Source organism: Corvus cornix, chromosome 10, assembly GCF_000738735.6.
Source record: "Corvus cornix cornix isolate S_Up_H32 chromosome 10, ASM73873v5, whole genome shotgun sequence".
Lineage (NCBI taxonomy): Eukaryota > Metazoa > Chordata > Aves > Passeriformes > Corvidae > Corvus > Corvus cornix.
The window spans coordinates 10,903,260-10,930,765 of NC_046340.1; the positions used below are offsets into that span (position 1 = coordinate 10,903,260).

General features: G+C 43.3%; 1 protein-coding gene across 12 annotated transcripts in view; it reads right to left on the reverse strand.

Moving 5' to 3' along the window:
- MEGF11 (multiple EGF like domains 11) overlaps nt 1–27,506 on the reverse strand; it is a 255,686-nt gene that overhangs the window by 47,306 nt on the left and 180,874 nt on the right. For all 12 annotated transcript variants that reach the window (XR_005602740.1, XR_005602739.1, XR_005602741.1 and 9 more), the window contains 4 exons: nt 26,400–26,574; nt 6,727–6,847; nt 5,087–5,250; nt 4,578–4,680 (listed from right to left, as the gene is read on the reverse strand). Coding sequence is in view for 9 of the 12 variants with exons in the window: in XM_039557502.1 (XP_039413436.1) it covers nt 4,578–4,680; nt 5,087–5,250; nt 6,727–6,847; nt 26,400–26,574 (563 nt within the window). In the remaining 3 variants the exon portion in view is untranslated. The remainder of the gene's footprint in view (nt 1–4,577; nt 4,681–5,086; nt 5,251–6,726; nt 6,848–26,399; nt 26,575–27,506) is intronic.

Below are 27,506 nucleotides of genomic sequence, written 5' to 3' on the forward strand. Positions count from 1 at the left end.
ATAACAAGATGTTTGTTCCTCAGCAGCATGCATCATTTGCATACCTGTGTTTGCCATCCTGATTAATTAAGGAAAATCTATATGGGCTTCTTTTATAATTAACTGTGGGATGCATACTTTTATGTTTTCCATCTCATATCTACAGGACCAGTCTAATTTTCCCCACATATCTTTGGGATGTTAAAAAGTGAAGAAACTTTGGATATCAAGAGAAGCCTCTGGGTACCCCAGCTCAGTGGGGAACCGATACCATCACCACAGCAGCCTGCAAAAGCAGAGCACCACACAAAAAAGAGGCAGAACAAGATGCAGATAAGACAGTATTTCAGATTAAAGGAATTCAGACAAACAGGATTTTAACTGACTTTAGCATTTAGGGGAATGGAATACATCCCCCTGCAGGTCACTTCCCATTTAATCCCAGTGTAAGAGCTGAAAGGGTAACAAAACACACACTGCCACAATTAACCTGGAGCATGTTGGCTCATCACAGGGAGGAGCAGAGCTTGGCAGGAGGAGCAGCCAGGCCTGTGGCTTTCCTTCTGTGATCTGTCTGGGAGAGGGATATCTGATCGGGAAAACGGATGGACTCAGGTCTTGGGGGCAGGATGGGCAATACCTGGGCCTGGCTTCCCCAGGGAGTCTAACCTGGCTCTGGTCAAGAACCTCCAGAAATTAGAGGACAGGCCAGCAGCTCTAATTTAATTATTGAGGGGTTACTGAGGGAAGCAGCTAAAGGCTCTGTAGTTTTAGCCAGTTGGAATCTGTGAGGAAGCCATTTCTGGTACAAAATCTGCTGCCAGCAGCTGCCTGAGCAGGGACCAAGCTGAGGGGGTTTGCAGTTCATCCTGCATCCCCACAGGGCTTGGCTGGAGCTGTCATCCCCAGAACCCCAGCACCGCACCTGGCACAGGAGCACTGTCACCCTGCTCACCCAGCAAGGCCACCAGGGCAGCTGGTCCTTTCTTGTTCAGGTTCAGGGTATTTATTAAGTCAGAGGAGCCTAATTGAAATCTATGACATTGTATGACAATGCTCATTGTCACTTGAGCATTCAGGAGAGGAGGTTGCACCTGGCACAGATGAGACTAGTCTGTGCTTCTTGAGGACCTGGTTGCTTGCAAAGGACTTCCAGGAGCTGCTCCACGACGTAGCATTTCTGTGTTTCCATTCCCTCTGTGAATTCAGTGTGTGCAGGATCCCTAATTAACCAAATGTAATGAGCACTGAGCATTTTCATTTCAACCTGAATGTACATAAAATGCCTGGTGTGTTGGGAGCTCTAAGGGACCTGTGCGCACACAGAGCTGCAAGCACAGAAGTGTCTGCACCTAAAATGCACAGCAAAGGTGGAGAAAGAGATCCTTATTAATCCTTAGAAAACAGCCTGAGCAGTCAAGATTTGATCCTCTAAGAGTAAGACTTTTCCTTTTTAACCCAGCACTAGATATGAGCACCTCTTGTTTGGGTTTCCAGGGTACTATCTGTATACATGAAGTTACACATGTGCAACCTGGAGAACTCCATCCAGTGCAAGGCTGAGCCCTCAGTGTCACTGCATCCAACATTCCCTTCCTGTGGAGGGAAATTCAGCTCTGCATGGCATCAGCAGGTCACAGACCTGATTTTGGCCAACATTTCCACAAGTTTCACTTTGCTTGCAGCACGTGAGAGCATTTTGCCAGTGTGGTTTTGGGCTTCTGTGCTAGCTGTGCTATCTCCAAAGCCATTGGTGGTACCACGTGCCCAAGTACTTGGCTGGGTGATTTGCAGCAGTAACACCAGGTACAAACATCTCCAGACCTGATCTAACTTCTGCCTTTGGCTGCACATGTGCAATTCCCCACGGAACCTGATGGGAAGGGAATGTGCACGTCTCGGAGCAGCTTGTTGCCTGTGTGCTTATTTATGCATCCAGCTGGTTTGCACAGCTTTGTGATCTCCTGGTTGAGACGTGGGGATCTCTTCATCATCTTCCCATCTGCCAGGAACACTCAGCTCCTGAAAATTACCTTCCCCCAGCTGGTATCCATGGAAGGTCATTGTCCTGAATAATAGTCTTGATGGGTGGCAGTCATGACATAATAAAAGGATGGCAGAGTGCTATTAACTTACATTGTATGCTACTCTTGACATGCCTTTTTCCTTCTTTTTCCAGTCCTCCTCCGCACTCTTACCATCTATCAGTCCCTGAAGGTTTATATCAGTAACATCTTGAAACCACTTTAAAGAAAATGGGTTCAAACTTCCCCTTGATCTTTACATAAAACACAGACATCAACAGGGAGTCCCACGTCTGGGGTGAACATACAGAATAAGCTGTTTCAGATGAAGTTTTGTGGCTATTAGCATCAGAAAGCCACGTGAATTCTCTGCTTGGTATGAGTGGGCAGGAAAACCTTCAGAAGTTCCATGATACTGAACTTTTCTGATCTTTTTCAGGCCATGTCTAATTAGTACCAAAATCAGAAAGCAAAAATTTCAGCCTGAATTATTTATCACCTCATATTTATAAAATGCACCGCAATACACATCATGGCCCAGTTCACAACAACTGCAGATAAGATTAATCTTTCACTGATGCCATACTCCTTAATATGAAAATATAATTATCTAGCTGAAGAGTTTCTTAAATTACATACTTTCAAACTGGTATGAGCAGAATTTATCCTTGTGTCTGGTGCCAAGCCAAGTGGAAAAAACATTGGAACAGAATCGACAAAACACATGTTGGTTCTGTCTATCAACATTTCCACCTTACAGGGCCCTGTCAACATCTCAACTCCAACCTGGTCTCAAATATGGATATAATATTTTCCTCCCTGAAATGTGATCCTGAAGAGAAGAATTCCAGAACTGCAGGAACTCATTGAAGGATAAAGTGGTTAGGCTGCAGCAAGTCCTATGCAAGTTAATATGCACTTACCTTGCCCAATATAGAAATCAAAGAAGGAATCAGAAATTTTTCTTAACTTTAATTAATTAGTATCTGCATTTGATGGCCATTTACAGATGTGCATGGGAGTAAGCACAAAGTATTTGTTGCAAATGCCTTTGAGAAAAAGCCACAGCTTCAGTCTGTGTTGCCTGCAAAGTTCAGTCCCTGCAGTTTTCTCTGGAATGCGACATCCAGAAGACGTGAAATAATCTTTTAGAATATGTGTGCATAAATATCTCTCTTCAAATTACTGTACTTTTAAATGCCATTTTTTCCCTTGAAGAAGCTCACAATGACTACAGGAAAACCCACCAGCTGTTTCTCTGCTGATCATCAGTAATGCACAGTGGAGTTTAAAGCCTGATAGATGGATGGATATATTGATGGCAAAGAGGCTCAGAGAAAGAAAAATGCAGCTCAACCAGTGAGGAAGGCAAGAGAATGAAGGAAGGGACACAAGTGAGCTTATAAAATGGATTTTCTTGGGGGAAAAATGTCCTTTCCTGGGATACATGCCCAGTATCTTTGAAAAGTAGCTTTGTTGTACACAGTGTGTACAACTTACTATTTTTACATTTTATTTAATTCTTTGAAGATTATTTCCATTGTATATTTTAGGCATAATTTCATTGCTTTTGCTTCATGCTCCTGGGAGCTGGGCTGCTGTGGGATGTCCTCTCCATCAGAAACAGAAGGCATGTGCTGGTTTAATACATAAATCAGTGGGAAAGGTGACCGTATCCCAAATGTCGGCTGCCTGATCACCCTGCCTTGCTCCATGCATCCTTCCAACTTGTACTTGTTTGAAAAACAATTAAATTTTCCAAATGACTTGCTGTTAATATAAATGCATTTTGACTGTCAGTGCCACTGGTGGTCCTGCAGTATATGGGATATAACTTTATTTCCACCCAGGGCCTCGACAGAGAGCAGAGAGAGATTAACCACCATTTTAGGCAGCAAAGTGTGAAATGGTTGGGTCAATAACTTGCCCCCTACTGCTGTCAAAAGCTGGCAAAGAGAACATCAGTGTGGAGTCAAGTGCAGGTCTAATTGTACTGAGGACTCCAGCCTGGACTTTCCAACTTCACTGAATATTCCTCTCTGTCACTGTGTAATCACAAGAGCTCTGTCAAACCAGCATTAATATGCTCTCTGCAACTATCCTATGACAAGAACCATTGGAAAATGGGAAAAATCTGGGTTTTGTATGATGGAGCAGCTGTAATGACTCATCAGAAATGCCCTGTCTGCATGCCAGGTGTGACAGTCCCGGGATTCACTGTCCCACAACTGCACCCCTGTGGAAAGGGCGCTTCAAGGAGAAAAACTCTGCAGGATTATGGATGATCTGCATCTCTCCTGAGATGCAGAAGGCTAACATCTGGCTGCAGGTTTGGAGCCATCTTTAACTCATCTGAATACAAATTTAATGAATGCCAATTATTGTCACCATCAAGAGTGATTTAAATATGGGCAAGTTCAGCTGATCTTGTCCCAGTCTATTATTTAGACATTTGCAGTCACAAGTCCAGGGCTATAACTGATGCCATAGCAAAGCAAAACAAACCAACAAAACCCCCCAAACCCCCAAATCAACCAAAACCCCAAGGTTTACAAAGGTAATTGCTGATTTTACCTGTCCAGCCTGCAAGGCAGCAGCAGTACCCAGTGACAGGATCACACCCATCTGCGTGGTTACAGTCACAACGCTCACTGCAATTAAGGCCATATGTTCCATCCTTCAAAAATATAAATAAAAAAACCTCTAAGTGATCAGCTTTTTATTCTGAAATGTGCAAAATCATCTATCATGTCCCTCTTAATGCTGAGTTGCATTTTTTAAATTAACATACAGAGAAGACAGAAACTCAGTGCCTCATGTTTCTATATGGAACCAAATGAGGAATCACTTTAAAAAATGATGTTCAAGAAAATGCAGATAACACAGCAATAGCTCTGATAAAATACAATGCAAAGTATAATACATCCAGTTGACTGCTAGAACCCCAATCTGTTATTTACACATTATTTCCTTCAGACATCACAGACAAAATGAGATACTGCCCTGCTCCTTGTTCAGCAGAGCTATGGGGACTGTGATTTAAAGGGGGTGGAAGACCACCCCAAATTGTTATTTGCACTCACAGGACAAGGCTGGTCACAGAACTCCCCCTGCCATCCCGGGGAGCAGAGGCAGAAGCCATCAGCTGGCCTGCAGGACGCTCCATTGCTGCAGGAGCACGTCTGGTTACAGTTGAGACCCCAACTTCCACTAGAACACGGAATAGAACAATCCACTCCTTGCCACCCTAAGGAAACAGGGGAGAGAAACAACATCTGGGATGTTTTCATGAAAACAACAAGAAAGGCTGGCAAGTTGCAGCTCTTTGTTTCTAGGACCAGTTTCTTGGTGTAAATTAAGACCAACTTGGGGTCAAAGACTGACCCTTTCATTGTGACCTCCCACCTCCATCTCCCAGCATCTCCACACACAGATGGAGGTATCACTGTGTTGGCTATAGCCAGATTTAGGTGTCTGATGCCTTTCCGGGAACTTCTGGGACAGTCCCTGTCTGTCAGGCTGGAGACTTGACCCACAGGACTGCAAGAACTTTTCATTTGATGCTGCCTGTCTTTTACCCCCTTTTTTTTTTTTTTTTTTTTTTTTGAGAATGCTATTTAATATAAAGCAGCTATTACACCTAAAAAAAGACCAAGGCCATCATTTCTAGCCATTAAGGCTCAAATCTTAACTACCAGGAGCACAATGACTTTCATTACACTGCAGCTCTATGTAATGGAGTTGAGCAGTAACTCATGGTTTATACACCCTCATTAAATGGGGTACTACAGTGATCCATTAATTCATGTTTGAAATGCCAGATTTTATTGTTATTTGCCTCCCTTCTGTTTTAGGGCTTATGTATGTCATACAGGCATAGCTCATTTTGGGATTTTGGGGGAACAGAAGAGCCACTGTGCCATGGAGCAGTGGAGGAATTCTCAGGTGATTACTGGATACATGGGATGTGCTCACCACCACATACAGGAGGGAATTAGGGACACGTGTGTGGGAAGAAAAGATGTCAGCCACTCTGGAGCAGGCAAGATTTCTTATTTCCCCGAATAAATGAGAGCCACATCCTGCAATCCCATGCTGGCTCAGGAGACAGAGGACAGCTGCACACTGCTGGGGTGTCACAGCATCAGGGTACAGGAGGATGGGCAGCTGAGGATGGCAGCAAGGGCAGAGAGCCAAGGCCTACCTCACAGAACCCAAGGGCAGGGCAGGGCTGGCAGCTGGGATGAGCCAGGAGCCCAGGGCAGCAGGAATGAGACCAGCCCAAGGTGGACATGGGCAGGCAAGAGTCAGGTCAGGGCTGGTGGGGATGACCAAGGCCAGGCACAGCCCAGTGCCAGGGGCTGCGGGACAGACAGGCAGGAAGCTGCCTCCACTCCCATGCCCAGTGGCCTTGGAATCCAGGAGAAACAGGGCAGCAAAGGGATAAAAACCCAGAAGCCCGGGGATTGTGTTGCATTTCTTCTGGAGAGGAGTAGTGTCTCTGCCCCCACACTTAGTTCTGTGACACGTTTCTGCAGCAAAGCAGAGAAGTCTGGCCTCTGTTCTGGGCAAAGACTGAACTTACAGTCCAGCCCCTGTTGTGTTGGGATACTCGGGAGAACAAGAAAATAGTGGAGTTCCTGACTGCATGGCTGTGCACTTAAAAAGGGAACAGGCATTGATGCCAAATGGCAGGAACTTGTTAAATGTGAATTTTGTTTACCTTCTTTGCAGTAGCACAGCCCATCCACAGGGGAACAAGCACCATCGTTCTTGCAATTACAAACAGACGAGCAATTGGTTCCGTAGGTTCCTGCCATGCAGGGAATGGTGCAGTCGTCTCCCTGCAACCCAGAAAAGTCAGAGTCAGCTAAAGAAATCTGGCATACAGGAAATTCCCAGCTAGGCGTAGGGAGGCTTTCTCTCTCTGAACAGTGAGCGGAGTGTTCTGAGTTGATTGCTCAGTCTTCAGCACTTGAGCAGTCACTGCTGCTTCCCATGATTATGATGCAATTAGTGCTTTGATTGACTTGGAGGAAAGGGACAAGTTTCTGGCATTCATTCAGCAGGAGGTGGGGAAGTTACAAAAACAAACCTCCTAGAACAGATGTTAGATCATTAAGCAAAACATCACTTACGAAACACTAATCACAAAATATACAGTCTGAAATTGTGCCGAGATCGCTCTGCGTTTCTTGGAAAATATATTCTAAGAATAGGGTTGTTAAAAACCTAAAGGATCTCGTATGTGCTCATCTTCCACAGATTGGCAGAGAGGAAAACGACATGGCAGGTGCATCAGACCTTTCTGATGTGTAGTTGGTACCTGCATTTGTTTTCAATTAATTTGCATGAGATTGTGACTTTAGGAAGAAGGCAGAACAGGAGTGATGTGTATGTCAGAGACAGGAGGCACACAGCAGAACACAGAAACATGGTCTCTGTCCTATTTCTGCTCTAGGTGTGTGGGCAAAGGGAGGGAAAAGAGAATAAATACTTATACTTTACAGAAATATAGAATGCTCTAACATGACATTCTGGTGTGCTGTATGCACTGATCAGCTTGTGTGGTTGAAAGGAGAGATGCAGTTCTTATTAATACTGTTCATCTGGTACAACAAGGGAATTAAAATGTGAGCACAATAAGGTTTAAAGCAGTTGTGGTTTAACCTCAGTAATTGAGGTTTAAGCCTCAGTAAACTTACTGAGTCCCATAGCTAGGTCTACACATTAACATATACAAGGTATTTCTGCTTCCTTTTCCTCTGTGTGTAATCCTGACTTTCACATTGCAAATTAGCTCCTAAATTTACTACTTCAGTAAGTCAAAATTAAATAATTTAGCTCTATGCCAGGGAAAGTGAACTCACTACAAGTTAAAAAGTAACTCCATTGCATGGTGTGACCTGTGCCATAGCTCAGGGGAAAAGATACTGGTCAAAATGTATTTTTGCAGGTGAGAGGCTTCACTGTTTGATAGGAGGATCCATCTATCAGGAGAGAAATGTGCACCATGTCAGCCTCCCTATGCTGTGACAAGTACCTCCAGGAGCCTGTATATCACACATCAGACACCCAGACAGCACAAGGAAATATGAACAGATTTCTGAGCACCATAAACCCCCATCTGCTTTGCTGGAGCAGTTCTGCCTCACACCAGTGTGACTCAGCCTATTTTAGACCAAAAACTTTGTTTCAGGGGGAAGGAAAGGAAATGGTTAAAATATATTGCTCACAAGTAAATCCTGCAAGTCCCTGATTTTTGAGCGAAGGCACTGTTTGTAAAAGATGCTATCTTTGACCTTGGTGGAGTAAAACAAGTTCCCCTGAAAAGGCCTGGCAGGAAAAGATGCTGTCTTGACAGCCAGAAAATCCAAAGCACGCTGCCCCTCATTACCCTGCCAGCATGCCTACGGAATGAGCTCCAGGAACTTGGGCTGGCAGAGGGGCATTCAGTCTCCATGCCTAATCAATCCTCTGCCTTTCTCCTATGTGTGACAATTAGACAGCCAATTAGTGCCACTTAGGAACCCTTATCGTGTGTGAATGAAACTCCCAACTCATTTCATGTACTACACAGAACTGCTGGTACTGCTAATAATTTCTATGACAACTGACCTTATCTGGATTTGAACTAGTGATCCAGAAGGAAAAGAAAATTCCTTTGAAAAGGAAAGGGGAGTACAGTGATGTGGAGTTAAAATCCCCCTTTGGGAATCCCATTAACCAACCACAGAACCACAGAATCATCAGGGTTAGGAAAGACCTTCAAGATCATCCAGTCCAACCATTCAATCACCCTAAAACCACATCCCCAAGTGGGGAAACCACATCCAGACACCTCTAAAACACCATCTGGGCCAGGGCTGGAGGCAGCAGGAGGATTTCCAATGTCTCAGTTAATGTTCTGTGACCACAGAGCAGCTCCTGTTGGGGGTCAGTGCTCCCTGGCCAGGTTCAACTGGCGTGGATTCACTGGTTTTCTGTAATCACTTTGGATTATGCCAAAGAAAAGGGATACAACTACCTTGAAAGGGGGTTGTGGTGAGGTGGATGTGAGTCTCTCCTCCCAGGTAACAAGTGACAGGACAATAAGGTGAGGAAATGGTCTCAAGTTGCTCCAGGGGAGGTTTAGATTGGGTATTAGGAAAACTTTCTTCACAGGAAGGGCTGTCCAGAATTAGAACAGGCTGCCAAGGAAGTGGTGGAATCACCATTCCCGAAGTCTTCAAAAAACATGTGGATGTGTCACCTGAGGACATGATTTAGTGGTGAACACAGTGGTGGTGCTGGTTAATGGTTGGACTTGGTGGTCTTAGAAGCCTTTTCCAACCTTAAAGATTCTGTGATTCTCACAAGCTGAACATCAGGCTGTTTATTCCAAGCCTTTGAATTTTGGCATTTACTTTAATGTACTTGGCTTTATGGACTGACAGAGGCTGGGCATGCTGGCTGCCCACCATCCACACATGTACTTTGCAAACAAACCTTAACCGAAAAAAACCCCCCTGGTTTAATGAGATTTCTATTCCCAGGTTTGACAAGCGAGACCTTCAGAGCTCTCTGAGTGACAACTGCCAAATACACTTAACTTCTTAATTACATAAGAGGAAAATGCACTTGAACTATAGCACTGGCTCTAAGATTTTATTAATTATAAATGCACACCTTGTTATTAACATTTTGAACTTGATTTGGGAGAATGACCTCTGAAATTAAATGCATTCAGGTACTGTTAAAGATATGTAAATTCCACCTCTCTCTCACCACCTGCCCGAGTGGATAATGCTGCAGTATATGTATCCAGCTGTTAATGAGTTATATATTCTAATAAACTCATTTCAAATTGTGTGTATTGAATCTTCACTCTTGCAATATGGTACTTTATATTTCTAGCCTATTAAGTAAAATTAATCAACAGCTGTGCTCCTTATGTTGATTATTCTTTTTTTTCTATTAAGATCGGGAGGTTAATGAGGATAGTGCAATGCCTGGATGTGGTATCCATGCTAGGAAGGAGTAGCTAATTCCATCAAACATATACCCCTGGAAATGCTAAAGCTATATTAAGAAATTGGGCTATAAATAACTTGGTATTTTCCATCTCTATGTTCCAAATCAGAATGACCCACATGGACATCACAAACTTTCAAAAGTGCTTCATTTTCAGTATTTTCACTTAGAAGACCCAGCTTATCAAAATATACCTCCAAAATCTATCCCTGGAATATTTCTATTTCAGGGGTCAAATCTGACCTTAACATAAACAATGGAAAAACTCTCTTTAGGGGATGTGGGGCCAGGGCCAGCTGTGGGAAATGCCCTGCTCTGTGTGAAGCAGCACATTCCTGCCCTCTACTCTGCATCACCCCCTCCCAACCTAGGCGAGGCCACCTCAGCACCACCAAGGAAGGGGTGTCGCACACCTCCACCCCTGCTCAGAAGTTAACACCACTGAGCCTCTTCTTGTTTGAAATCCAGACCTGATGGGAGCACCCCAACATGGCTAAGATAGACAAGGGGATCTGCATTCCCTGGGACCCTAGAAGTCCCCTTTAAATCAGAACGAACGGTGGCAGTGACCTAAGTAGCCCCACCTGTGACTTTCCACACCTCTAAGTACTTCAGAAACACCCTTTTTTGCTGGAACTGACAGCTCTTCCCAGCACCCCGAGAACTTTGGGCATCCAGTTCTTGTTACGGTTAATTCTCCCCAATGGATTGAGGGTGAGGTCCAAGGAACCAAACTCCATTAATAACTCAGGCTGCCAGCTCACATCCATCAGCATCAAATATTAATAGACTCCGAGGGCCACAGCATCCATCTTTTGGGATGGCAGTCAATAATATGTCTTGTTTCTGTTCAGGGAGAGGGGAAGATTTCCTTCCACCAAAATTATTATTGTTCAATATTAGTAGAGCTTAAAGACACCGTGCTGCCTTAGGTGTTGTCTGTGTTAACAAGCTCTGGCTGCTCCAGAAAGTGTTTTCCCTGGATTAATGTTACCCTAACAGATTACATTTCTTGTTTCTTTAAAAATACATTCCTGCTATAAGCAGCAATTAACTCCCTTAAAAATCCCTTTCTGGTGATCAATACACAAATTTGTATTTCTTCCTGTACATTTTGGATCAGGCCTTTAAGCCTGCGAAATGCATTTTGAAAGGAAAAAAAAGGGAGTTAAATAAAGGGACCATAAAGGGAGTTAATAACCCAGCAGTGGTCAACAACACCCAGCAAAGTCTGCACCCACACCTGGTCTGTCACAAAGTTTGACTATTTAAGGATGTGGAATTAAGGCTATTTGAAGTAGCTACCATCTACAGGAATGCAATTCCCTTGGAGGGCTAAAGTCTGGTTCCACTGAACTCAGTGGCAAAACAGAAAATCAATTTTTCAAAGCTTCTGTAATGCAGAAGAGTAACAGGATGTTATTGAACCTGACCTCAAGTTTGCATGACAAAGACCTGGGTGACAGCTTTGCTCTTGAGGTTTAATCTGCCGAGGTGTTGAAATTCCTCAACTCCCACAGGTTACTGGGGGCAACTGACAGCCCTGAAAGGCAAAATATTGGAACCTTTGGTAATCTGCAGTGGGATTCCAACTAATCAGAGACTCCTAGCACAGCACCTGATCCCCTCACTTGCCCCCTCCTCGTCAGGTTGTGCAGGCAGACCCTGGCACCAGCCCAGGGATGCTCCACGCTCGGGCCCAGAGCATTGAGTGGAAAGGAGGGCACAGTGCAGAGCCTCCTGTGTGTGCTGATCCACAGATCAGGGAGACCAAATGCTGCTGCTGTTTGTAGCTGAGGCCTGTGTGTCCAGATAAGCTGATCAGTATGGATTTAGCACCTACAAATGTGTATTTCTATGTACACACAGCATGTGGGACAGCGGTGTGCTGGGACACGGTGTCTGTGCACTGATGCACATCACAGATACACTTCTGTATATTTACTTATTTAATTGTGACATTTACAATTAACCCGAAGTGGTTCTCCACAAACATTCCCTCAAGGTAAACATATGGTATCCAGCAACACAAACTGTCAGAACAAACTAATTTCCTTAATGCTGTTCAGTGGAAATTACTGTGCTCTTCATCAGCAGATCAGCAGCAGGGGGAAACTTTGTACTTGTACGGGGCTTGTCCTCCACCCTGGACTCAAACAATTTATTCATGACCTTACTACACAGCATCTTTAGCTTTCCAGACATAATGATGTCCTCTGGCAGAATTCCTTTCCCCTCTGGGTGTTACTAATTACTCCCTGCAGAGGCTATTATTGGCGCTAATGACAAAATGCAGTAAAAAGCCTGGGGAAGGCACCCGTGCCAAGTGTTCTGTGTGCAGGTGATTGCTGTGACTGAGCACTGACAAAAGTTCCTTTACCCACCTTGTAACATGATGAGAGGTAGCTGTGCTGGGGTTTGATACAGATCTAAAAGGACAAAATGAAACCACCAATGACCTTATTCAGTCTGCCTTTCCCCGTGTCCTTTTCATGGGAAAGGCAGGGTAAGAAGGAAAGGATGGGAAAGAGTTTTCTTACACTTAAAAAAGTGACTTTACAGCTCATGACTCATCCAAAGACAGAACCATTGGCAGCCTGAATGCCAGAGTCTTTCATGAAATCATCAACCTCTCCAAGAGCCATCTGCAAAGCTGTCCCCAGTCTGCACCTCAGTGACACCACAGTTCTCTGAGCAAAACATGGACATGCCAAGCACGGATCCCTTTGGGAATGAGCAGAACTTCCCCTTTGCTTCCCGTAACCTTACATGGATTTACAAACCTTTACAAATGGATGTCAGCATTTTATTTCACCTCTGAATTTGTGCTAATATGCTAATTCATACAGTAAATTTCACAGTAAATGCCAAGTTCAGAATTAGTCAGCCTGATATTAATTCTTAAATTTGATGATGGATCAGAAGCATTCAGCAGAACATGCACACAAACAAAATGGAAACTTCATTTGTTATAGAGAGAGTAAGCAAAATATTATAAATAATGTCAGGTCTAAGAACTCACAGTACTTTATCAGATACAATTTAATTTTATTTTACTGATTACAGTCTTTGCTAGCAAAGCTGTGAGCTCTGAGTGACAGGGGAGTAAAAGTTACCACAAAGTAACTGTGGTTGTTATTTTCCAAACTCTTTGTACAAAATCTGGTTAAATTTCATGGATTCCTATTTCATAAACCCAAATATATTTGTGGCCTGTTACTGTCATAACTCACATTACTCCTTCATTAAGGCCACAGAAGAACCAGGACCATGTTCTCATTTCTGGTGTCTCGGTCCCCAGAACCTCTCACTCTCCATCTGGGTTGTTCTGTTTCCCACTGCACAGCCTCAAAACTGATCTGAGATACATTAACAGTATATTTGGGTTACTTTTATTAAAGAAGAATAAATGGCAGCACTCAGCCTATGGTTCCAGGGTTACAATGGGTTTCAGAGCAACAATTATCCATCCATCCTCCCAAAAGGGACCTTTCCCAACCCATTGCCCAGGCACCCTGGGAATCCTTTGTCACAGCTTAGGAGAGCCTTTGGATAGGATTTGGCTGCCTGGGGAAAAATTTGTGCCTATCAAGATGGGAGAACTTGTGCAGCCCCCCAGTCTGGACACTGTGCATGTGGAGAACTGGAATTAACTGGACAGAGCTCATGGTTTCCAGCCCAGCAAATCCCAGCCATGAGGGATTTACTGAGCAGGATGCAAGGATCTGTGCATCTCAGAAGTCAGGCACTGTATGTTGGCTCAGGGTCCTCTCACACTAGGACTTCACTAGAAATTCATCTTTTCAAGTGGAGGGTGCACAGAATCTCACCACTCTCCTGCCCTCCAGCAGCTTGGCTCCAACGTGCTCCATAGAGCCAAAAGGAACAATGGTCTGGCACTATAAAACTGATGAATAAAGGCAGCAAATCCTAGCTTTGGGAGGGTTTTTTCCCCTCCATGAAATCCAGTGAAAACAAACACAACTAAAACCTTCATTGAAAAATTGGATTTTGCGTACTAAAAGTCAGCAAACCTGAGCTGGATTTCTGTCAGCGAGCATTATAATCTCCCTCACCACCAGGGAACAGTTTTCTAGTTTGCACTAGAAGTATGCCCAATACCAGTCAGTTATCTGCAATTAAAAAAATCCATTCCTAAAGTGCCAGTTACCTAAACATGGTTATTAAAAAAAGGAAAGATAATTCAATAAAGAAAGCAGGTAAGGGAGTGCGCCCTCCCTCCCGCATCCCGTAAATCAGGACAGCACTTGCTGGCAAAAAAAAAATCTAAACTGACTTTACAGCACTTGAATATCTGCCTGGTTTAGTATTTAGGCTTAACTGCAGAGCCCTTTAGTGTCAGGGAGGCAATGAATACAGCATCATATAATTAAATGTATTCAGAAGGAAAGTAGTGTGGAGAGTACAAAAGACGATCATCAACCTCTGAACAAGAATATTTTTTTATGCAGTCAGCACTTTTCACCTAATAGAATATCACAAAACACATTTATCCAGGAGGGACCTCTCCAAAAACAGCAGATTGGATTTAGACTGGGTAAACCAGGTAGATTATCAAGGCAGATAAATCATGTCAGTTCCAGAGGGATTACTCATGTCCAATGTGGGGCCAAGCTGGGAAACCAAGTCCCCTCTAGTTAAAGCAATCGAAACCTGGAATTTAAACCTGGAATAGGGCCACTGCAGATTTATACAGGTGAGGCAGGGAGCAAACTCTCAGAATATTTTAAACTTAACCCGGGGGAAGCTGTAAAGACACAGACATCTGGGCGGCTCATTGCTGTCACTATAACCAGCTTTGATCAGCTGCTGTTTTAAAATGCTCCAAAACCCATGGCCAGATCACAATTAAATATCCCCAAAGGTAAAACAGCTCAGTCATCACATGAGTTATTCCAAGTCAGTGGGAATTATTTACACCCCTGAGAAGTATATCCCTGGCACATGTGTTCTCCATGATGTGCCCAACAAGCCACTCATGTCCAAACTGGGGATAGAAGGTGGCTAAATGTCAAAATACCAAACCACAGTCCTTGAATATACTGGTGAAGATTTTTAAAAAAGCTCTTTTTTTTGCCTTTTCTAAACAGAGGCATCAAAATTGGGGTTACCACTGTAGCAAAGTGAAGATTTTGACACACTCTGTGCACTTCCATCATTTCCTTTCCCAGATTTGGGCAGCACAGACCAGTGGCTAACAGGAGCCATTTGGAAATACAGACTAGAATTTCAGTGCCAGGCAGTGACCTTCAGAGTGGGAACCCAGAGCTGCCTGTGACAATTCTGCCCCAGCTGTTTTACGGAAGCACCTTTGCCTGGATATTTGAGATGGTTTCTGCTCTATCCACAGAGCCTGAGTGGCACAGTTCAAGATCCACCTTGTAAAACAGCTGTGGCCTCCTGACTTTTTTGCAATAATAAATGTGGGCTCTGGCTGTCGAGTCTGAACAGTTCTGCAAAAGGACATCAGCTAAAACTGGAAATAAAAGGTATCATTTATACCTTCATCCTCCATGATGTTTTCTGGCAAGAAGATCCACAGTTTAATTATAAATACAAAGGAGAAGAAACATCTTTATCTGCTTGCTTCAAACCCACTGCCTGATTTTTAATTGGGAACCTTCTTATACTGTGATAAGTAGCAAGAATGCATTCCTTCTTCCCCTTCCCCCATGGAGTGAGACCTCTCACATCCCTACCCTCGATGACCCCTTCTCTAAGCAAAATCATCCTACTGTTATTCCCATTTTATGGGAGCCATTTCACAACTTAATTACGGATTCAGTGAAAAGCACTCTCTTTGTTTTTAACCTGCTGTGCAATCATTTAATTGGTTGGCCCTTGTTCCTGTGTTATTAGAAATAGTAAATAACCATTCCTTGTTCATGTTCTGTGCACCATCCCCAGTTCCACAGATCTCTATCGGATCCCTCCTCAGCCATCTGTTTTCGGAGCCGAGTTCCCGCTTATCAAGTGACTCTATAGAAATCATTCCATATAAAAGATGATCTTTGTCCCCATTTCCATTCTATCCTTTGTAAGCAGGAATCAGCCAAGCTGTGTGCAGTAATTTGAGAATTGGATATATTATGGGTTTACACAATACCAAAAATATGGCTTTTCCATCCTGTTTTATTCTCATCCTGATCATTCTAACTATTCCATCAGGCACTCTGGATTCATCTGAATTTTTCAGACTCATTGAGGGGTTGAGTTTTTCAGAAAACTACCCACAGTGATTGCCTGATCTCTTTCCCTGAATAGCAGGAATTAAATTAGAACTCATCTTTTGTGTATTTACTTAACATTATTTCTCTATCATCTATTACTCTGCATTGTTAAACACTGAATTTCAACATACCCAGTCATTCAGGAATAGGAACCTTTCCCCAGATTTGCTACTGCCTTGACAATCCCAATAGTTTTGCATTATTTGCAAACTTTCTTTTAGAATTCTTCCACAGCTGCACTGTAAAATTAAGGACAATGTGCAAGCACAGTCTCAAATCAGTCCATCAGTGCACACTTGAACTCTTGTCCACACACCAAAAAACTGAGTCCAGGAGGAGCCAAAAGTGCTGGACACAGCAGAAATTCTCAGCTGGCCCCTTGCTATGAGCACTGGAGCCATGGAAGCAGCAATGTGGATGGAAAACACCAAGGAACAGGGTTGATGATGTGAACAGCTGTGGTGGACCTTGGTGCTGAGCTGCAGGATCCACAGGTGAGAGGATCAAAGCAAATAAGAAGCATCTAAAAAAGAAAAGATGTAAACTCTAAAGTAATGGGCTTTGTGATGTAATTCTGAAAAGCTGGTAAATAACTGGGTGACCACACACAGACAGGTATCTCCTCCAAACTCTCACAGATACTCCTAAATCCAAAACCCCATGGCAAAAGAGTTCAAGATCTGGTAAAATTTCAGTTGCTCTTTGGCTGAAGAAAACAAAATCAGGATTTTTCATTTATACATGTGTGATTGTAAAGGACAAAGTCTTTGACATTACAGTTGCACAGAAAATAAAGTGCAAATTATTTAAATCCTGTCCTTAGGAAGTTTTAATCAAGTTAGTTTGCAATTTGAACTACCAGGAGAGTCAGCTACCAATGCTTTCATGCATAGATTCACAGATAGTGTGGATAAAGATATATACATTTGGAAGCCTAATAGATGACAGGAGACACTGCTATTGGCAAGCAGTTCATCCCTCTGCAAAATTCAGATCAAATATTCAGTCTGAGCAGAATATTGAGCTCCACTGGTTCTGAATGAGGCTACAGGAAGGGAGATGCAATTTGACACAGCCACATTGCCAATTAAGGATAAAACACACGAAATATGTCAACTAGCAACAAAGGCAGGGGCTTTCAGGCTTTCTGTACCAAGTTGGTTCCTTTGGACCCACTTACAAACACTTTGGAGTTATTTGGGTAAATAAAACTGCAGCAGAGCCCAGTAAAAGTAAATATGAGAAGAAAGAGAAGACCTGGGACTTGCTCAGAGTTCTTATCAAATTACAAACTCCATGTGTGAGTGAGTAAGTTCTCATTAGTAGAAGTAGACAATGAGGCAAACCCCCCTCTTGTGTATCTGGGACAATCCCACTGAAGGCAGCAGTTGTGTTCAGGTAAACTGACAAAGTAGAATTTGAGCTGTCACAGACAATTTCTGCAGCTTGTGCACTGACAAGAGAGTGAGGAGAGAAAATGAAATGGAATAGCTCATAAAAGGCTCTGAAAAGTTCCACTGAATTCAAAGAAAGGGCTGCAGTTTGCACAGCTGAGCAGGAGCCACTGTGTCCTGTGCATTCAGTGACCTTGTTAAACACTGCGGTACAATAGTTCACCTGCTCAAAAGCATCCACCAAATGCCCTGAGGTGGGAGCAGAGCCTTTGTTCCTGCTCCTGCAGCCGGATGCTGACAGGGGCACTGCCAGGCTTTGGGAAAACACAGGCTCCCGAGCTCTGCAGCCGCCGGTGCTCCCGCAGAAATCTCTAATTGGTCCAGAGAAGCTTGGGAGAGAACAGCACCAGGCCTGACTGACAGCACTGATATAAAAAACCTATATAAAACTGATATAAAACACTGATATCAAAATCAATAGGGGAGCGGCTTGGTCTGAAAGCCTGGAATACACAGGTGGCCTCCCCATAATGATCTTCCCTGTTGGCACTGGAATGGAGATTATCTCCTCCTGTAATTCAGCAGAGCCAGAAGAATCCATTTGTGAGTTTCTGAAATCCTGGCTTAGCTCACATCCAGCTCCGTTGCACTGAGGTGATGTCCATTGTTTCCTGAATGACGTGTGGCAGTGTCACCCCACAGCTGGACTGATTTTCCAGCTTCACCTGCCATTTGGGAAGGGTGAAGGACAAGCTGGGTGGCCCACAGTGCTCATGAGGGGTGCTGCTCCAAAAGCTCTCGGTACCTGTGCTCTGTGTGTCCAAAAAAGGCCCTACAGGGACCTCGAGATGGATCACACAGCCACATCACCAGGCTTGACCTGAAGCAATGGTTTGTGAAGGGAAATGGTAAAAAGGCTCAATGTGCCAGCAAATTTGCTGGTGGCTCCTGATGGAAATAGGGATTGTGATGTACACACTGATCCACAGGGAGCTGGACTGAGACCAAGTCATTCCATGCAGGGTGCTGCACAGACAAGGGAAGATCATTCACAGTCTGTACTGATCACGCCGAGTAGCTTTGGGACGAAAAATTTTATAGACTGTTATTAGCCCCAATGGACAACAGAAAAATCAAAGCACAGCCATTGCATACACTCAAATATGTTCTTTTGTATGCATTGGGAAGTGAGTAAGAAAACTCAAGATGTCAACAATAAAAAGGGACATCAAGATGTGATTCAGAGGCAGTTTTCATCTGGTCTATGACTGCACAAAAATCTTGATAAGTGCAAATGATCTGCGATCAGTTCTATTTATGTGGAAAATGTACCAAAACATTGGGTGTGAGGTGTTTTGATTTCTGTTTATAAACTCAGACCTTCCAACTTGCAGCCCAGCTGACAGGAAAAGTTCTGTCCAATGGGAAAATATCAATTCCTTCATTTCAAAAACATTTTCCCAGCTCACTCTTGGGCTGTAATGGAACAGAGAGGGTTTTGTTGCCTGCTTGAGATCCACTTCTTGTTCCACATCCACTTGTGAAGTAATTTGTAAGCTTCAAAAAACTATCTGCTGAGCTTTCAGACTTGTCTCTATCTAGAAGACACCAAGAAAATGCAAGTTCAAAGGAGAGTGCATTCCTCAGAGACCAAAACCCCAAAAGAGGGATCTGGGATGCAGCCATAGTGAGTGTAGGGGGCCTAGTTGTGTCGTTGTGACAGACTGATTTTTATCCACTTTTTAAACACCAGGTGAATGTAATTTTTGACTTCTATCATGGTTTCCCAGGGCACAGCTACATCTTCCATTTTTTAAAGTTATTTTAGTTGAATTTTCCGTATCTCTGCCTTTCACATCACCTCCAGACCTAAAACTGATACTGATATCTGTTATCAGAGACTGCATTTCCTTCTTGCTGGCTTCGACAAAATGAGCCTCTCAAACCTGCTCTGAACACTTTGCATCTTCCAGATCTTTTGGTGATTCTTCAGCTGCATCTCACTGTTCCCTGTATCCAAGCAGGGACTTCCTCTCTTGAGCTGCTTCTGGGATCACCAGGACAGTCCTCCTGGGCTGGCTTGGCCTTTCCTCTGTCTATGTCTCTTTACTTCAGGGGTAGCTGAGGAATTATTCAGGGCTACAGTGGGATATTCCCAAACTTCTTAAAATTAACTCTACTAAGAACTTTTGGATAACTGAGGTGAAACAAAGGAAAAAACAATAACCAGGAAAGAGTTCAAAAGCTGGGAGAATGGGAATCAATTTCTTCTATGTCTTGACTTAATACTCAGCCTTTGCTCAGGCAAAACTCTTTCCTTTTTTAGGGAATGTGATCCATGGTACTTTTAACCTGGTTATGCAGAGAGAGATTAAGTGAGTCTGAGGTCCATGAGCCCACCTGAGCGTCCCTTGCCTGGTAAAGTGTCAAAGGAGACCTGAAAGCGTTACTGCAGCTGGGCAGGAGAGGCTGGAGGACTAAGGATAGAAATCTGTGGCAAACAAGACTCTTGTAGCTCCACAGCTTCTAAGACAACTTGTTTTACTTTTATTATCAATGAATAATTCATGCCCTGCCAGCAGCAGCCCACGCTCAGACTCACCTGCACAGTGAGGGTGCCTCTCCTCATCCCCTCTGCCTCTGCTCCTCTCCTTTCTCCGTGGGTTTGAGACATTGGGTCATGGACACAAATGGGAAACCAGTGAGAAGAAAATGCATCTTCCCCCTGCACCCAGGTAATTCATGAAATGAGACCCTGCAAACCATTCCTGCTGCCTGTGATACTCCAGTTAATTGGACAACTGCTGTGCCAGAAAACCTCTCCCCCACCTACAGCAAGTAAAATTTATACTGGTGGCTGGTAACAAGAACATCTTGATAAAATGGTTGAATTTATTTTATACCTAAAAATGAAAAGAGCTCTTAACAAAGGGGGGTAACTGATATGTTCAGTAAATCAAGGATAAAAGGACACAGGCTCTATTGAAGATTTTTTCCCCTGGTCTTTTCTTTTTAAACCTTTTGATGAGATGCCCTGTTGCTCTGCAATGAGCTTCCACTGAAGTACTTTTGGAATTATCTCAAAGAGAAATGGATCATTTAAATGAGTTAAAGCCCCCAAACCAGATCTACTATCTTCAACCTTACGTTCATTTTTTATATTAAGAATTTTGTGAAATTTAGAAAATAATTTTACTACCGAACCACGGGCTTATAACACAAAGAAGTCTCATTCATTTTTTCCCTGGTTCCTTCTGCAGTGGTGAAGAATGATACATTTAGAATAAAGATGAAAGTTAATATATAGAAGAGAGGGAATACTCTGATAAATTTGTACCTTGTGTGTTTAGAAAACATCTACAGGCAACGATGCTTCAAATTTCTCCAGACCTACCTGGGACTTGGGTCCTTCAGGGAAAATTCAATTGAAGATAAGATAAGGTGCTCCTCTCTATTTATTCTGTTTTTTTCTTTTAGACAACAGAGAGAATTTTAAAGATGTAGGACAGGAGGACAGGCTTCCACTTTTCTTAATATAAAGAGTGTTTTTTTCTCTCCTGTATGTTTTTTTCAGGGAACAAGAGATGTGGTATGTGCCAGAAGGAAGCCAGTTATGGCTGGAATACTGGACTGGACCTCTAAGTCCTTATGACCTCTAAAAACCATAATCATGGTCCTCCTCATTCTGTGGAAAAGTAAATTGGTCATTTTACTCACTGAGTAGGCACAGAGCAGACTAAGACTGGTCTGAGTCTGTGTGTGGGTGTTTGTACTGACCAAGAGATTATCCATTACAAAATCAGGTGTGCATTTGCTGTGCATTTGAATAGCTTTAGAGCACTATAATTTCTACTTATTTTTACTAAGTGCTCGAGCTACTGTTTGTGTGTTACAAGGGCTGATTCTTACTCAATGTGCAGGTAGGTTGTAAAGTTTTACTCTGATGTAAACTCTGGGAGCAATTTTTACCCCTGTGGTAGAGAAAGCATTATGTTGAGAAATTCAGGCATGCCAGACAAAATTATGGACTTACAGATCGAAATGAAGCCTGTGTTTCAGCGCTTAAGTGCCCAGATTCCCACTGAGCCCAGCCAGAGATCCATACACATAAGCACCTCTATCAGGATATATTTGAAAGGCATTAATTGTGCTTTTAAAATGCAATTTTGATGCAATGCCAACAGGAGATGCAAATAGCTATAGATGAACAGTACTGGGATAAATCTTGCGAAGCTTTAGGGAATCCAAGAGTCATTCCAAAAGCTGAAAAATCTTCTAGTAAGAGATCACCACTGCTGTAGTTTCCATGCTTTGCTGAATGTGATTGGCTTGTGTGGGATCTACCAATACAGTGAATAGAGAAATGTCAAAATGGATTCTTTCATTTTGGTGATGAAGTGCTTGCTCTGCTTGCCAGCACGCAGGGTTCAATAAAAGCAGACAGGTCTTCAAAAAATAGCAGCATAAATAGATGAATTCTTTAAAGTAATATAAGTTCTGTCATCTGGATGTGAAATATAGACCTAAGTGCCTGCCGAAGTAAAAGCTGACCGCACATTCCACAGAGAAGTGTTAAAAGTTTTCTCGGAGTGTCTTGGGCTGAGAAATGTTTTAACTACGTCTCTCCTTGCCACAACACACAGAATGAAAGCACTTGAAGTTAAACTCATTTTTCAAAAGAAGAAAACAAAGCATCCATAAAGAAACAAAGGCATAGCCCGGGATGAGGTCTCTAGATAGCCACTGGTTTCAGGGAAGCTGCAATTAGCTGTGCAATGGAGAAGGTGAACTTAGTTGTATTTCAATAGCATTTATAATGATTTCAGCAGCTAAAATGCTGATAGGTATGTGCAGGGGGTTGGTTTCAAGATTTTCTTGTGAGACACAAGGTCAGGATTCCTGTGGTCTCCTGTCATATTTAATTCATATCCTCTGGCCTTCTCCACCATATTTATTGAATTACAGGAATAAAATTCAATGAACCAAAACCAAAAGAAGATAGAGAGGACACAGCAAGTCCTGATTTCTTTTACATCTCTCCTGCACACCTGAGTTTAGTGGACTTGTAGGAGAACATGTTGGAGCAGAATTTGGAAGGAAGGGAGGTACAAGTTAGTACAACCCCTCTCGCCATCCCCATAATAGCATCCGGGTAATTTATTGCAAGCAGCAACCATTTCCACGTGGGAGTGAGGATCCAATTTCTACCAGTCAAGACTCTCCCTGGGTGCTTTTTAGGGCTAATCTGTGCACTCCCTGCATGTGTTTGCCAGGTTCCTTCTGGTCACAAACGAGATGGCAGCAGAACAGCTTTACAAAACCATTCTTCAGAAGAGCATTCTGGCAATTCATCACATCAGTGCTACGGGGAAACCCTCAAATTATGTTAAAAGTCCCAGATGCAGGGAAATGCCCTCTTGGCATGCTTGTAATGGTGATTCCTTGCAATCATCTGAGTTAAACTGATACAGCCATTTCCTCCTTTACAAGTGGGATGCAGGAAGCAAAGCATTCCCAACAGGCCTGTGGAGCAATGGGGAGCAGCTCTGTGATTTTGGGGAAGATGATTTGGTTGTGTCTCCTCTGCTCCTATTATCCTGTTTTTATTGTCCTGTATGCTGCCTGTCTGGGTTGTGGACCCCTCAGTCAAATCCACACCCAGTTCTGCACTGTGGTTCAGAACCCACAGAGGTAAAACAGACCCATCCCTTCGTGTGAGCACAGTCACAGCAGCACCTCATACAAATACCCTGTACTGGTACCCAGTAACAGCTTTACAACATTGTCATTTGGGTTTAGAGCCAGACACGTGCAAATCTGGCTCTTGAGTCTGACCCAAAATATTCATTGAAAAAATAAGACAAAAAATGTTTTGAAATTCTACCCTAAACTGCAAGCTCACCACTATTTAGCTTTGGCATTTTAATTTTTGGAAATGTCACAGCTAATAAATAATGTATTTTCTTTAAGCTACCATATACATTTTTATTTTACAACTTAAGTCTTCTTAAATTTCCAAAAATTAAGTGCTCTGCTCACGTACATGGCAGCCTATGGGATGGCTGCCTTTTCACTTAATACATTTAATAAAGGTGACCAGATGCTTTGTGTGTTTAATGGCTTGTTCTGCATCCCAACAAAATGTCCCTGTTTTGGCTGCGAGAGCAGATGATTCATCCTGAAACCCAGCCCAGCTGCCCTGACACAGGCAGGGTGAGCTAAAAACCCACCATCTGTGCTGGAGGAGTGGGCTGGAGGAGTGCTTTGTCAGGAAAACACTGTCCTACGTTGGGCACTGCATATTCTGGGTGGCCAGTAATCCCAAAGTCCTGTGGGTCCAACCTCTCTGCCTTTGCAGATAAAATTCTGCAGTTATATCCCATCTCCCAGCATATTCTCTTCCTTCTCCCTGTCTTAGAAGCCCCTCAGCCTGCTCTGCCCTAGGATCTTGTGTAGATCAAACATTGCTGTAAAATATAAGATGTTGCTCCTGGTTTTATTCTTTACAATTATATGGCAAAATTCCTGCCCGTGTGGCTGCCTCAGCCAAGCCTCATGCTTGAAAAAGCAAGAGGGATTCATTATGGCTTTTGTGAATAATTAGCTGTGCCCAGCTCTGCATTAGCACCACTCCACTGCCAGCTCTGCCAGAGGACACATCCTGAACTCGGAACAGGTGCTCGCAGACTCGCCCAATTCAAGGGCAAAACTCTATCCCCAGGCAAAGCTCCCCTGCTGCCTCAGCAAGAGCCAGGCAGGAATATCTGAAGGGAAAGCCTGGCTTGGAGTGTGTCATTGGGATAAGGCACTTCCAGCCTGGTTCTGGCCCCACAGCCTTTTCCAGCTCACCTCCTCCCTGCCCGCAGCATCCCAGCAGGACACCACCCTGGGGTGGGAGGAAAAGGTTCCCAGCAACTTTTCAGCACAGCCTGTGTTCTGCAGCACTTGAAAGAACCATTGCAGTTCATCTGGCATGCACACGAATGACAAATATGCTTCAGAGGCAATAAATTAGCAATTTCAAGGCTTTACTTCCCCTCATGGACTAATTGCCAGAGATTATAGTATATTATGTGAGAGCAATGATACTAATGCCTAAATATGCTTCAGTGATTATAGAGCTATCCTCAATAACCAAGCTGTTTAAATGTCAATGCAAGAAAGCTCTTTATTATGAAATTAAATATTATTTTGAAGCAATGCAATAGGAACTTCCCAGGCTTTCTGCCTGCACTAATGCTGCCTTGGGGCAATGTATATTGGACAATGTATGCTTTTTAAAAATGTGTACAGTAAAGGGTCCCTAAATGCTTTTATGCTGCAAATTTGGACAGCACTCCTGTTAAGAAGGAGGATCTTGGCATCTTTTTATTTTGTAGTTGTTACTGACATGCTGCTGCCTTCATCCTTCCTCCACTTGTGCATCAAGTACTGTATAGAGAAGATAAATTCTTGTTTTCTGTTTGTGGACTTGGGAATCAAACCTCAAAGACCTTTTCTTCTTTTTTTTCCCCCATCTCTAAGTACTGTTGTCTCGTACGCATGCGTTTGAGTACAGCCCCTCACACCTAAATAAATCTGGCAATATCTGGCATTGAAACAACCCTTGGAAATCAGTGGAAGCTCCAACTTTCAGGTTCAGCTGCTGACACGAGGCAGAGAACAAAGGTGTCCTTAAGCCATAACTCCAGCTGCACAGCCCTGCAGATGCTAGTTGGGGATCACAAGCTCAGGTGTGGAACTAGAAAGAAAGGAGGCTAAAAAGTCTTTGGCATCTCACTAATCTCATACAGGACCTCCACACTATAGATCTGTCACAGCTGTGCAGCCTGTCCCTTGATTTCTAGTAAACTTAGTATTATAACTCATAGTTGTTACAATAGTATAGAAAACATAGATAGGCCTGTGGGGACAGATCATGTAAAATGAAAGACACAGAAAGCCAACTGCTCATGAAGTTTGGTGGAATTCTCTCTTTAAAGTATTTTTCTTCCTTTAGGAAGTATCATTTCTTAAACACAGCCTGCACTTCTCCTCCACGGTGTGTTCCTGAAGAGGAGTGGCTTCATATATAGATAAGCAGGGAACTTGCTTGCAAGAATTCCATTCTGCCCAGCCCTAGCAGGACTGGACACCGGGATCCATGTCCCAATACTTTCTGTTGCAGCTTGGCAATTTTTAACTCTGAATTCTTGATGTTTTCATCTTCGCTGGTTTCTTCAGCCATTTTATATCTCACCTATAAAATGTCATGCTTGTTTACCTCAGAATGTTTGAAGCTCTTTCTGATGCTCAGGTAAAAGACACCTGCCACACAGGCTCAGAAAAGACATAAATTGCTCTATCATTTGTAACATTTTAAAATATCTTCATCTATTAAAATCACAGTGTGACTGACAAGGAACATGCTGAAAGGCCATGAGAATTCTTTCTCTGCTCTTCCAGGCAGACAATAATCTGACACCTTTTCTGTTATGTCTTGACTTAGAATATACTATGGGAAACCATACCTTTATCTTTATAATAGTAATAAACTTTGAACAGTGATGTTAAGTAAATAACCAGCAGCCATACATTGACACCGCTCAAAGGACAGTGATGTGGACTTAGCACAAAATGGGTGAAAATCACCTGCATTTAGCTGCTTTTATGCAAATATTATTTCAAACAAGGTTAAAAACCTCTTTTATTTTTGCAGCCATTTTATGAACCCCCTCCCCATGGCCAGCCCCACTCACCATGAACCCTGGGGCGCAGGTGCAGCTGCCTGTGATGCTGTCGCAGTCGGCCCCATTGTGGCAGGGACAGGGCACCTGGCAGCCCTCGCCGTAGTAGCCCACGGGACACGTCTCATTGCAGTAGAGCCCAGCCCAGCCAGCCTTGCAGCTGCACTCCCCAGACAGAGGATGGCAACTAATGAAGAGACAGATGTTAATGAAATGTGGGCAGGAAGGAAAAATACAGCCCAGAACATTTCACATGTCACACTAAGAACAGCACAAGCCTGGAAACTCTTTAGGGTTGTGGACATGAGCAGCTGTATAACTTGGGTGGTGAATAGGGAATCTGGTGCTAAATAGCACAGCACTTCTTACCATCTGGGAACTGCCACAGCACTGGGTAGTTTACACCTTGAAGTCTATGCTCTTCCATTTTCAAGTCAATGTGACTTGGATTACTGACATCAACCACACCATTAATCCTTACAGCTATAGGGCAGGTATGTGCTGTACTATTTGGCTGTAATACAGCCAGCTAAGAATGTTCAGGGATAGGAGAAATTCCAGTGGGTGGAGGAATGCAATCAAGAGAGCTGTGAAGATGAACCTTAGTTCTGGGGCACAACATTCCTATTCTATTCTATTCTATTCTATTCTATTCTATTCTATTCTATTCTATTCTATTCTATCCCATCCCATCCCATCCCATCCCATCCCATCGCACTGCCACTTGTGTTTTAAAAGCAAGTGCCACCTCAGCAGAACTTTCCTGTAGGCACAGGTAGAAAGGAAAGTGCTTTGGAAGGGAAAACTCTCCTTGGATGAAGAATTTTGCAGGGAATATTCAGCCGTGGTGACCAGAACTGATCAGTACCTGAAGCCTTGGGATTTACTCAGGACAGGAGTTAACAGGAGCCTTGGGACTAAGTCACAGCTGTGCAGGGAAATGAGTCAAGTTCCTTTTTGCTGGATAATGAACAACATTAATCCTCTGGCTTTCATTTCTATTCAGCCAATTCAACACTGTAGTGAGAGCACATGGAGAGAAAAGGAGAAAGGAGAATCGAGCCCAGAACACTGGACAATGCCTGGTACTTCTCCATCTGTAGGTGGAACACTCACCCC